This window comes from Cyprinodon tularosa, unplaced genomic scaffold (genome assembly GCF_016077235.1).
Source record: "Cyprinodon tularosa strain WSP-4 unplaced genomic scaffold, ASM1607723v1 ctg961, whole genome shotgun sequence".
Classification (NCBI taxonomy): Eukaryota; Metazoa; Chordata; class Actinopteri; order Cyprinodontiformes; family Cyprinodontidae; genus Cyprinodon; species Cyprinodon tularosa.
Genome location: NW_024039742.1, coordinates 62,267 through 75,085, shown reverse-complemented (window position 1 = coordinate 75,085; position 12,819 = coordinate 62,267). Strand labels below are relative to the sequence as shown.

Genomic DNA, 12,819 nt, shown 5'->3' with positions numbered 1-12,819 from the left:
TAATCTACACATTAACGCTGGAAAAATATTTGAAATAAATCTACATTTTATATTTTCAATAAGAATACCGAATATGAATCTAAACAAAGAATGTATCTCTTGGGCTTTTGACTTAAAATGTCACTTTATTTCCACAACAATTAAATGTAATGATTACAACAAAATAAAAAAACGGACCCTTTACCATATTAAGAAATTAAGCAATTAAACGTTGTGTTTAATTGCCACTTATTTAGATGATCCACCCAGAAATAAAATATCGTCCTCTATACCTTTCAACACTGCTGGCCTGTTAGCAACCTTCATCTGCCTTCATCAGCAGAATAATGAAATAACAATAGCGATGATTAGTCATGGTCACTCTCAGATTATCTGTGCATGGGGAACAACGTCAGTCTCAAGCAGCCTCATCATCTTGCAGCGTTTTATAGCACGTCTGCTTTAATCAATGACCTGCCTCTACTGAAGCTCTAATCTATTTGTCCTGCTCAGTATCTTTGTCTTGTCATCAGTAATCTTTGGACATCTTCTAATCTCCTGTTCCCCTTTTACCTAATGTGAAATCCAGGCAGATGTGTCAATGAGGAAGGTTTTCTAAGAAAACAGCAGTAAAATGAAATCTGTTATCAGCAGCAGCAAGAAAGGGTGCAGGTGGAGGTTCAAGGCCAGGAGCATCAAAAGGTTGAACAGAGTTTTACAGGAAAAGTTTTCTGATTTTAATAGATTTCTCATATTTCAGAGGTTTCCAGATCTAGATCTGCACAATTTCTATGCTACAGCTTTTAGACACAGCTCATCTCTAACAAACACATTTATAATATTCATAGCCATGTAATGTTAAAAATTGCACATTTCTTGAACTAGAACTTCTATTTTTTTTTTTTTTTTTGCAGTTGTACCAATTTCTTTTTTTTTACTTGAAGTTTAAAATATTCACCTCGAACTACTTCAACGTTACAATCTTTAGGTAATATAGATAATAAAACAACTTCATTTTTGTTAACCATACAATATTTTTTATGTCACAAATTTGACCTTACTCTCTCTTATGCTTATGTTTTAATTTCTCTGTAGCTGCATAAATCCATTTGTATTTTACTTTGCAGCTAAAACACGTGATCTTTCAATAAGGGATATTTCTATTCTATTTTCTTCTGAATGTTTTGGTTAAACTGGATAATATTAATAATCTTGCCACATTGTTATGGTCCTATTGTAGTGAAATGCATATTTGATCATAATATCACAATGTTTTATTATAAGGTTTGGTCTTTCTAAGCTCAGAGAGGAGTCAAAGCCAGCTGGATTGAGCTTCTGTACATGACATCTTTTAAGTGATTCTGAGTTTAACTTCTGATCAAATGTCATTTTAAAAAAGGACATTTAAGATCATGGCCGCAAGAAGTGGGCATGCTGGGGGTGCTGCAGCCCCTAGTGGCAAGAGGGAGATTAAAAAATAAATTAAAAATACTTTGCACAATTTATACATTTCTTATGAGTATTTTGGTAAAGGAATTTGACTCTTTTTATTTAATAATATTGAGGCCTAATTAACAGAAGTTCACGGTAAATTTATATGGTCTACTGACAGAAATGAGGAGAAAATTTCTCAGGGTTTGGTAGTGGTTGAGGACCCAAATGCAGAGGCAGGGAGGCAGAGGTGAGTTTTTTGTGGATTTAATGAAGCGTTAACAGACACTGAGGCAGGAATCCAAAAATCCAAAAAATCAAACATGAAAAAACTCAAACAAACCAGAAACCATGGAGACATCAGGGGGATACAATCACGACAAGAAAGATACAGTAAGACGGAGTTGGAAGAAGTTAGAAGAGAAACCAGCACTGAGGAACTGCACAAAGAGTGTATTTATTGGAGACTGAACAAAGAGAGGACTAACGAGCAGATTGGGAGCAGGTGTGAACAGAGCAGACAGGAAAGGAGCTAGGGAAAAAGGAGAGGGCAACAGAGGGCAACAAATAAAAACTGAAAAATAACCAGAAAACACAACAAAATAAGAATTCAACCACTAAAACTAGAAAACATGGAGCAAAGTAAAACTTAATACTCAAAAGAAAACATAACAGAACCAAGACTGTGACAAAAACATGGCACAGAAATGCGTTTTTAAATTTGTCCGTTAATGACAGAATTTATCTCAGCAACCTCTTAGCCTCATCATTTGGACGACTGTAACCAGGCAGGGCATCCTGCCTGTAGCTCAAAGGAACAGCATGGTGCCGCCACACACTTTTTATATCCATTCGTGCAGTTTAACATAGTATTAAAGAGTGTTGCTTTGATCTTGTGTTATTTGTGTAATGGAAAACTATTCAGTAACATCTGAATAGTATAATAATCTAATAATTTCTTTTTGGTTTGCATACAAGGATTTTGGAGCTAATAGTCGCGTGTTTCATAAACACACTGACTTAGGTTCATGGCAGCTGACCAAATCTACACTGTCACAGTGTTATTGAGAAATTTAATTAATAGTGCATATATTTACTGAGAACTGATAATCTCTATGTGTTATAGACCCTGATTGCATGCACTGAAGTGTATATGACAATAAATCTCAATCTATTTACTTATTTCTTTTTATTGTATTTTAAACAGGCCTATAGGCTCACAGGTCTTTTGTCCAAAAAAGCAATACAAAAAATGTTTACAGCACACACTGTTCAAAAGTGCTTCCAGCGGTCCTGTTTAAGATTGCTGACATGAACTGTGCAAAGAGCTTTTGCTTCAGGTTTATTAGGGGCAATAAGTCATCGAGAAGGTTTTAAAACTCACTACAATGAGCAGGAAGAGTCACTGCAGCTGGAAAGATTCAAGGTAAAAATAAAACTTTTTCACATCTGAATAATAAGCTCTGATTTTATTCCAGTGACTCATTATATATTTAGTTAAGATTTGGTTTATTCTATTTTTTTATGTTAACCATTACTTTCTTAGAGATTCTTAATAATATCTGATTTATATAGAACGGTATGAAATTATTTGTTAGATATCTTTAGTACTGGTTTGCCTTTAATCAGTGTAAAAGCAGTCATCTTTCTCGTCCGACCACCTTTTGTCTATGTCACTTTATAAGTTTGGATATGTTTTATTTTTGAAACTATATGTATAAGTGTTTTTTCCCTCAATGTATTTGGTCCTGCATTTTAAGTCTTTGGTGCATTGTTAATATCCATAGATTTGTATTATTTTAAGGTAACTGTCATAAAATAAACAAAAGTTTATCACATATAATCCCAAAATAAAGAGAGTTATTTTTCAGCTATAAATTTTCCCGTTATGATATATTTGCAGCACAACAAGATATGTACAAAGAGTGATTTCAGCCCCATAATTTGTGAATTTACTAACATGTTCAGGGTTGATAGTAAGAAATTCAATATTTTCCTCCTTCTGTCTACCTGTGCAGGCCAGTTATCTTTTTTTGAAGAAGCTATTTACTACACCAGAGAAAACATTGCTTCATGTTTTTGTGTGTGTATGTGTCCAGATGAGGTGCTGTGTCATTGCTGTTGTTCTGGCAGTCCTGCAGCTCTGCAGTCCAGCGCTGCAGTCTGACCTGTTTCCCAAAACCTCTCTGCTGCAGAGGGACAAAGAAAACCCAAGCAGTGAGTTGATGTTGTCATTTATCTGAAACTACAACCCCCCCAATGACTACTTCCTGTCTGTTTTTAATGTCTATGCATAGCTGAACAGACACAAAATAGTCATTACATGATATGCTAGTGAAGATTCACAGTCATCCAGGTAATAGTCATTCCAAAAAAGTAAAAAAAAAAAAACGACTCCCCATTAGTAAGGGGTGGACATGTTATTCTAGTTCAATTTGCATGTTTTCTAAGCCAAAACAAGGCTTTGAGGGGCTACTCTATAAAGCTTGGAACTCAATGCTAATCCAGAAATTTTGAATTAAAAAGCTTCCTGGATGGGAAGCGAAACCTCTTCAAACTTGGAAAACAAGTGTTTTTTTTGTTTTTTTTTACTTTTTTGCAATAGTCATTGTGTGCTTTAAACAGCAGCTACTGTGATGCTCTAACCATTAGGGAGTGGTGGCCTAATTGTTAAAGTATTGTGCTTGGGTGCCGGAGGTTCTGAGTTCAAGCCCCACTTCCATAGACTGCCACTCTGGCTCTGAGCAAGACTCTTAACCCGACCCTGCTCCCCAGGCGCTGCACAGTGGCAGCCCTCTGCTCCACAAGGTCAAATGCAGAGGGGAATTTTTCCACTCTGATATTAATAAAGTTCTATTATTATTAGTTGGGAGTATTAGAAATTATTATGGAGTCAAATTAATAGCTGCACATTGCAGGTCCGTTAACATAAAAAGGTTTTTAAATCATCCTATTTCAGCCAAATGTTCCCTTCAAATGTACTTTGTCCACAGTCCAAACTTAATCAGAATAACATTATTTTTTTAATTTCTTTTTTTTTTTTTTTTTTTGAAATGTTTAAAGTAACACTTTTACCATCTACATACTCTACACAACCCTGTCCTAAAGTTAGGTTTCTGTTTACAAATATAATAACTTTGTATTGGCATTCAAACACATTTAAAGCCGATGGATTTTGTATAACTGATCAAATCCAACTTTCTATATCAAACATATTTTTAGAACAATCTATTTGTCTTCTTTTTGCTTTTGTTGGTACATAAATCAGACTGAGCCACAGTTCTTGTATAAAACTCCTGATCCAAGAGGCTCCAGAAGTAAAAGAAATAGAAAGCTGACTCTTTTGTGACCAAATCTAAACAATGACAGAAGAAGATATAGAAAAAAACTGGGACAGTGCTTTTTTGTGCACCCAGTTATATTTTCACATACTTACCCAATAATGGAAATGATTTAAAAAAAAAAAAAAAAAAAAAAAAAAAATCTTTTCAAGTCTGTGAAGGAGCTCTGTGGTTCTTTTCAAGTGTTCAAATCCTTGGAAATCAACTTAAACTATAATCTTTCCAAAATGTCCAACCAATGGTTAGATATTTAAGTCTAAGGCAAAACCCATCAAGTTTTATAAGAACAATGGCCAATTATGATGAGTTTCAACACTCCACTTTTTTTCCCTCAGAATCATCGCTTAACCCTTCCCTTGAAAATGTGGTCCCATCTCGTAGAGTCAGCAACCCTCCAAAGATCAGAGAGGCACCTGATAGCCAGAAGACCTCTCACTCCCTACCCATGTTTAGTGAACATGTCAACCTCAAGTGGATCACATGGACGGGATCGCTCCCAAATGGTGCAGTTGCCATCTTTAATGGTTACACTGAGCGGACAGACTACATATGCAAAGTCAACTGTGAAGCTGGTTTCTATACTCCCAGTAAAGGAGGCTTCTGCCAGTACGCCTACGCCGAGAAAGAGTACGCATCCTCTAAGTTCGAAGTTCTTGTAAACGTAGATCACTTTGAGTTCCTGATGTGGGTTGAAGATTCCTATGGTTCGGTTCCTCCGAGTGCCATTAAAACCTGCCCAAATTCAGACATCTATGTTGGTAAGAACAAGTACGGACTTGGCAAAGTTGTGACTCAACATGAGGCATTCTTCCTTCCCTGGGAGGGTGACGAGTACTGGTACAAGAATTACCAAGTACTTGCTATCAATAGGGACACCTACACACAGCACATATCCCATGTAGAGTATGCCATTGACCAGATAGAGCTTTTCCACCATCCTCCAGAGGCCCTGAAGCTCACCAAGGTCACCAACCTGGAGTGCAGAAACGTGGACAAGACTGTGACACTGGAGAAGACCACCATAGTGGAGAAGACTTGGAACATTGGGAGGGAGACCCGGAATAGTTCCTTGTCCACCATGACAGCAAAAGTACCGATCCTTGGCCCTGAGAATGTGGACTTTACCAAGGAGCAGACAGTGACCTTCTCAAAGGGGACGTCCATGACAGAGACCATCAGTCACACAGTGTCAGTGGAGCTGACAGTCCCACCAAACCACTCATGTTCTGTGAGGATGGATGGCAGGAAGATGACAGCAGACATCCCATTCACAGGCAGGCTTAGCAGGACGAACAACAACGGAGACACCCACTGGACTTCCATCACTGGCACCTATGATGATGTGAGTGTTGGGGAGATCAACGCAGTAGTAGAAAGGTGTCAGCCAGTGATGGATGCTGCTCCCTGCTCCCCATCCCAGTGATCATCCTAATAAATTTAGAGATTTAAACTTGTATGGAAAATAAAAGGCAACCTAAAAACAGAAATAACTTTGCCTGTCATTTTTTGTGTAACAGTACATTTTAGTTTTGTGGCACCTTGTTTATTAGTACAAAATAAGTAAAAACAGGATGTGGGGTGAAGAGAGATGCAAGACATGAAAAAAAAAGATCACCAAAAATGGTTCCATTGAGGAACACTTCTTTCTGAGTAACAGGACTTTTAGGTGCCTTGACAAGGCTGGACAACTCCTGAAAAGAAAATAACATCCCTGCTGAGAGCCTGCCATGCCAAGCTGCTCATACTGGATACGGGTGAACCCCAGCTTTCACAAAGGATTAGAGGGTTAGAGGTTTGGCACATTTAGGGACAGATTTTCCAGCTAAACAATTTATATTTCTGATAATTTTATGTGTTTACTGTTGGCACGAACATAATTAAATAGTTTGTTTTGGTCCCCTGCACTTTTTACTGTCCAAACACATCGTTACGCTAGAGTACACTGAAATAGTCGCGTACTAGGATCAAGCAGAAAACTGCAGATCAAGCTGAAGCCCACTTCCCTGATTTTAGACTGCCCACATGCTACTGATTAGACTTCCGTCTTTTCTTGTGTGATTGGCTGTCATCGCTGTCCCTCCTGAGAAGCTCATTTTAAGCGCCACTGAAGCGGGTCTGTAATTGGAAGGTCACAATGCTGCTCAAGTCCTACGTGCTACCATAATTATAACTGTAGAGTCGCAAGTCTTTTTCTCTGCTTTCTCACATGTTTTCGATTTTTAAGATATATTAAATGGTCCATGAGTTACAGTCTTGGAGAAGAGCATGGGTCCGCAGAAGAGAGCAGTAGTGAGGGAATCGCATTGGGCGAGATTTATTCAATTGCACAAGTCTTTGAATTGGTCACGTGTGTGTGTTTGTGTGTGTTTTCTTGTTATTAGACTCGTACCAAGGGTGTCTTAAAAAAAGAAAGAGACATGTGAGACTTCTTTAAAAGTCAAAGTGTGAGTTACATTTAAAGAACTGTGTAACACCCCTCTTAAAACACCTTCAATTGCTCGATAAAGAAGAATATCCACTTCAAGATTCTCCACCAGATTATAAAGCTCTCAATAATCTTGTAAAGTATATTTGTTTTATTTAAAGTGCTGATAAATAAAATATATTATTATATATATATATATACAGTATATCAGGAAGGTTTAGGGAGGCCAGCTCTGTGATTGGATGCCCTCTGGTATCAGTGCAGGAGGTGCGACACAAAAGGATCCCAAGTAAATTAACATCTCTGTTGGATAATATCTCCCATCACATGTATGAAGCTGTTGCAGAGCTACAGAGCTCCTTCAGTGACAGACTGCTGCACCCTAAATGCACCAGGGAGCATTATCACAGATCCTTCCTTCCAGCAGCTGTAAGACTTTATAACCACAACTGTTCCCAACAACTTTACATTCATGCTGATTTTTGCACACTTTTTTTCTTTGTCCGTTAAATAACGTGCTGCTGTCATTTTGCACATCTCCTATGTTGCTATTTTCAAATATCCATTAGTGTAAAAGTGTCCACAGCTGTATATTGGTTATTTATTCTCCAAGTGCACTGTTTTTATATTGTTAAAACACTGTATAGTATTTTTCAACTCTTCACTATTGTGTTATGTTTATACACTCTTCTAAAGTGAACATTTGTGCGACATTTTTTTCTATAACCTTTTTGCTGCTGTAACAGCAGAATTTCCCCATTGTGGGACTTTCTATTCTATTCTATTCTATTCTATTCTATTCTATTCTATTCTATTCTATTCTATTCTATTCTATTCTATTCTATTCCATTCTGTATATTATTATTATCATCGAAAAAGGAAAAAAAAAAAAACGCAATCTGTAAATGAAGGTTTATGTATCCAAGCTGAAAATAATTGTAAAACTATGAGTTTTTAATCTAGATCCGGGGTCTTCAACGTTTTCCAGGCCAAGGACCCCCAAACTGACGGCGAGATGGAGCGGGGACCCCATAATTATATATATATTGTATGAAATTGTGTTATATCAAACTAGTCCTATAGTCACTATTACAGATGGAGTAATGTAACAAAAATAATTTTGCCCTGGGATTATTAAAGTATTTCTGATTCTGATACCTGGTTGATGGGACAGGTGTTGTGAATGTGTTGTGAGTGTCCAGCTTAAAAGAGCTCCTGTGTGTCTCTGAATGTGTGCATTGATGACTAAAAGACATCTTCTGCCTCCAGTGATCTGTTTACTACAGTGTGTTGAATTCATGTTAATGTGGATTTAAAGAATTTCAATAAGTGGAAAAAAATGCAGGGGGGAATATAAAAAAAAAGTCTAATAAACCAAAACTTTCTTGACCCCCATGCAGTACCTCCATGGACCCCCTAGGGGTCGCAGCCCCCTGTTGAAGACCTCCACTCTAGATTAATTGTTGCACCCCAAATTGTCCAATTGTTCATATCATGCATACATATATTTTGTCAGGAGAGGGATAGCAGAGATGCTAGATATGTGGTGGAAACATAGAGAAAGTGGAGGAAACAAACACAGAGGATCTACTAGAAAACACTCTGAACATATATATAAGAGTTATATTAAAAAATGCTTGTATCCCCCCACTTCTGAAATCAAAACTTTGTCAATGACTGTTGGGTAAAGACACACTAATAGGTTTTTGACAAGTTGGGTGGGAACTCCATTTGTCTCTGTTTATACATTTCAGTTAATTTTCCTGTTTGCTTTGTTTAAGCTCCTCATACAATCTGTCTATGACGTCCTCCCAAGTCTGGCCAACCTTCACACCTGGGGCCAGGCAGACAGTCCTGGGTGTAAACTGTTCAGAGAAGGAGCACCATGGGGCATATTCTAAGATGCTGCCCAAAGGCCTCAGGAGAGGGGCGCTATTGCTGGTGCCACGACCAAGTTCTAAAATCCTGAGTGGATTTAATCAGCACAGCGATACAGTCAATCATCTTTGTTAGAGCGGGGCAGAAGGCAAACCACCAGCCCAATTCCTTAGAAGGGCTCCTCGCTACCCCTCGTGAATGGCAGCTTCAAGTTGATCTAGAACAGCAACTCAAGTTCGCAGTTAACATAGCTACCACTTCACTCCACCCAGATATGATGTTAACATCGGAGAGCACCAAGCAAGTGGTCCTACTGGAACTAACTGTCCCATGGGAGGTACGGATTGAGGAGGCTAAGCCAAATACTCTGAGGTCACCGCAGAGTGCCGGAGTAATGGCTGGAAGACCCACGCAGACCTGTCGAAATCGGGTGCAGAGGTTTTGCTAAACATTCACTCCAGAGAATTTTCAAACTTCTTTGTGTTAAGCCGGGAGTACACTGTGATTTTCGGGGTGATTTTCCAGTCGTGCGAGAATCTTTCGATCGGGCCAACTTTCAGCCTGATCGTGCGTCGTGAGTCGTGTAGTGTACAGGGGGTTACGAGGGGCAATCAGCCTCCCACGACCACCTCCCAATCAGGAATCGTGAGGTCAGAATCGTGAGGTCAGCCCGACAGTCGTGGGCAAATCGCTCAGTGCACAAACAAGGATTCTTCTGTAAACACAGCAGCTTGGCAGGGATGCAATGAGTGAAATGTAGTTCTGTCTGTAAAATTGATGGACCGTAGTAGCTACGTTTGCTCAATACTTTGTCGCCTTTTCTTTTTAGGGCTTTTAGCACAAAATTGCACAAATTGCCAAGTGAGCGAGTTTTACTATAATGGGCTTAATACCCCCTTTTATTTTTTTGGCTTCCAGAGAGACGAGTCCGAGCAGCTCCATCTCAGTGCGGAGCTGAGTCCGACTTGGTTTTTAGTCGTACAGTGTGAGCAGTAGCTGCGTGCAACGACTGAAAAAAATCGCAGTGTATGCCCGGCTTTAGAGGACTGCAGGTGAGGAAGCGCACCAAGAATATTCTTGAGGCCGCAGAAAAGGCCTCCCGGTGGCTGTTGATCCGTAGGGGGGAATCCGCCGTGCGCTACTTGGACACAAGCCGGGGAGTGATCGCCCCCGGCTGGGTCACCCTGGTGAGGGTGTCTTATTATTAAAGACCCAAAACACCCTGTAACCCTGGGTTAATCATTGATGATGTGTCCAAGTATCAACGTAAGGTTTACAATAGTTCTAACCATCTCTTATTTATTCTGTAGTTTGTATTGATGTTTTGCATTTTTAGAAATTATTTAGTCAGGTCATAACTCTTCTAGGTTTTTGCTCGATTATCAAACTTCTGTGTTTTATTTTGGTGAACTTACCTTGCCTGTGTAGGGCTGAGGTCAGAGGAATGTATGAGAGGAAGAGGGGGAATGGAAAACCGTTTACATCTTGCTGTAATCAAATTTAGGCTTTACATATGTTAATTTTATGTGGATTTAATTGGATGGTTATACGGCTATAGTTTAGAAGGTGTTGCCTTTAGTTATTAGAATGTAACTTATGCAAGTTGATGGGTAAACTGTTTGGTTGTATCTGTTTATGGAATACTCTATTGGAGGCCATATTGTCTTTCAGATATTAAAGTATTTAAGCAGTGAGAATAGTGATGTTGAAGAAGGGAGAAGAACCAGATCCGTGTAGCTGGATGCACTTGACATTGATTATGGTCAATTTAAGTTCAATTAATGTTCTGTTGAGCCATGTTAAACCCAAGAGTTAATTTTGTGGAAATTCTTTAGCAAAGAAATCTTTACACTAGTCATCTGCTGACTGTCTTCTTCAGAAGGTTGTGCAGCATGGTATGCCATGCTGAAATGTTTGAGCTGTTGTTTATAAAAGCTGAAACAAGCTTTATTCCACTAAGGGTTTAAAAACTAATATAACGTTAACGTTCATGTGTTTTCTCATATGTTCATTACTTATTGACAACTAAATTATGAGCAAACAAGTTACTTCATGGGAGGCCTAGCTACTAGCTGGGGAGTGGGGGCCTAATGGTTAGCACATTGTGCTTGTGTTCCAGAGGTTCTGAGTTCAAGACGTACTCCCAAGGACTGCCACTTTGGGTCCCTGAGACAGACCCTTAACACCCACACTAATCCATAATTGTCTCACACTAGTCTGTGGACCAGTGTTGATGATTTCGTAATCCTTCCTCCCTGAGATCAAATAGTATATGACAATGAGCAAATACTACTGATGATTTTTTTACATTTAAAAAAAGGGCAAAAATTTAGAGTATACCCACCTTTCCAGGGACAGATACACTACTGGGTGCAGTCCTTTTTGTCCACAAAAATGGACCACAATTCTCAGGGGGACGGCTGCGTCAAAACACAGCCGTAATCTGATGCCTTCAGTGAAGATGTGGTTTTTCTTTGTGAACATAGTAGCTTATTTTAATTGATTTCCACCAGTTTGGTCAAGAGTTTTTAACTGAAATATGTTTGAGTTGAAGCTGAATGTGATTTGTTAAACTCTTATATTTTAAATGGAAGTTGTGGTGAATTTATTAAATATATATGCAGTTATCTTTTTGACTATGATTTGAGCTCAATTCACACTTTTATTTGGTGTTCTAACAAACAGCTAGTTGGGCATGAATTCACAGAACAATGTATGACAGTCCCAATATTATTTGATTGAATGACATATTTATTTATCTATTTATTTATTATTTACCACAAGGGAAGGGAAGGGTTAATTGGCACCCCTTGAGGTTAAAACATTAATTGCAGAGGAAGTTCAATGTAATTTCAAAACACATCTGTATAGTCCACTAAATATAAAGGCTTTTTTGGGTTTTTCTTTTTTTTTTTTGTGGTTGAACTTTAGTGCAGTTCTCTTTCAGTGGGAGATCATGGGTAGTACAGTGAACCAAATAGAGGAACCCATGTGTCTTGGCTTTTTATGCAGTGTGAGAATGAGCCATAGTTGACAAATGAAGGTGTTTCATCATCTGTTGCCAAATGTGAAGCTGGTGTTAAACTCAATGACTTGTCTCTTAGTGTTTTATATAGGCTGTTAAAAATCAAGCATTTTTGGAGCTGGCAGTTTAGCTCCAGTGCTGATTAACGACTAACCATTTCAGAGACTAAGAATAAAAACTAATAGGGCAAAAATTAAGCAACATTCCATATATTGTAAAGGTCTTTGTTTCTTGTCTACAGAGCTCCAAGTTTCGTGTTCTAGTGATATTCTGTAATAATTTGAAAAAATGTCACCGTTCTTAAAAAATTGCAAAAAACACACAGTCTCTGAGTCCCCGCTGTTTATGTTACAAGCTACAACATGAACAGTTGGAGAAATCCCCCAAGAGACAAACGGGCTGAGCCCCGTCACTATGTGGAGGTCTGCACAGCTCCGACAGCGAAATAATATTTTAAGGGAGGATCGCAATCTTGATGAACTGACTGCACAGACAATTTTAAGTGGACTTCTACATTAAAACCAGTGGCGGCTGGCCAATAGAGGGCGCTAGAGGGTCGCCCCACCCACCCAATGACCTTGATTGAGACAAAAAAGAACAAATTACAATTAAATTATAAAATTAGAATATTTCAAAATATAATATAGATTTTATAGATATACATTATAAATATTTATCTTTAATGACGAGTAAAGCTGTTTAATTTTTTCGTCAAATTAGTAACGTATTTTCGCTATAGG

General features: G+C 38.4%; 1 protein-coding gene across 1 annotated transcript; it reads left to right on the top strand.

The window, feature by feature from the left end:
* The first annotated feature begins 2,726 nt into the window (after positions 1-2,726).
* LOC119776872 (natterin-3-like) lies at positions 2,727-6,238 on the top strand. Its single transcript, XM_038275500.1, has 3 exons — positions 2,727-2,836; positions 3,510-3,627; positions 5,087-6,238. The coding sequence occupies exons 2-3, from the start codon at positions 3,510-3,512 to the stop codon at positions 6,172-6,174; spliced, it is 1,206 nt and encodes a 401-aa protein (XP_038131428.1). The 5' UTR covers positions 2,727-2,836; the 3' UTR covers positions 6,175-6,238.
* Positions 6,239-12,819: the final 6,581 nt, after the last annotated feature.

Excerpts from the sequence above, each read along its gene's own strand:
- LOC119776872 (XM_038275500.1), top strand. The coding sequence starts at position 3,510 with ATGAGGTGCTGTGTCATTGCTGTTGTTCTGGCAGTCCTGCAGCTCTGC. Across the intron at positions 3,628-5,086 it reads GGACAAAGAAAACCCAAGCA|AATCATCGCTTAACCCTTCC; the intron begins GTGAGTTGATGT and ends TTTTTCCCTCAG.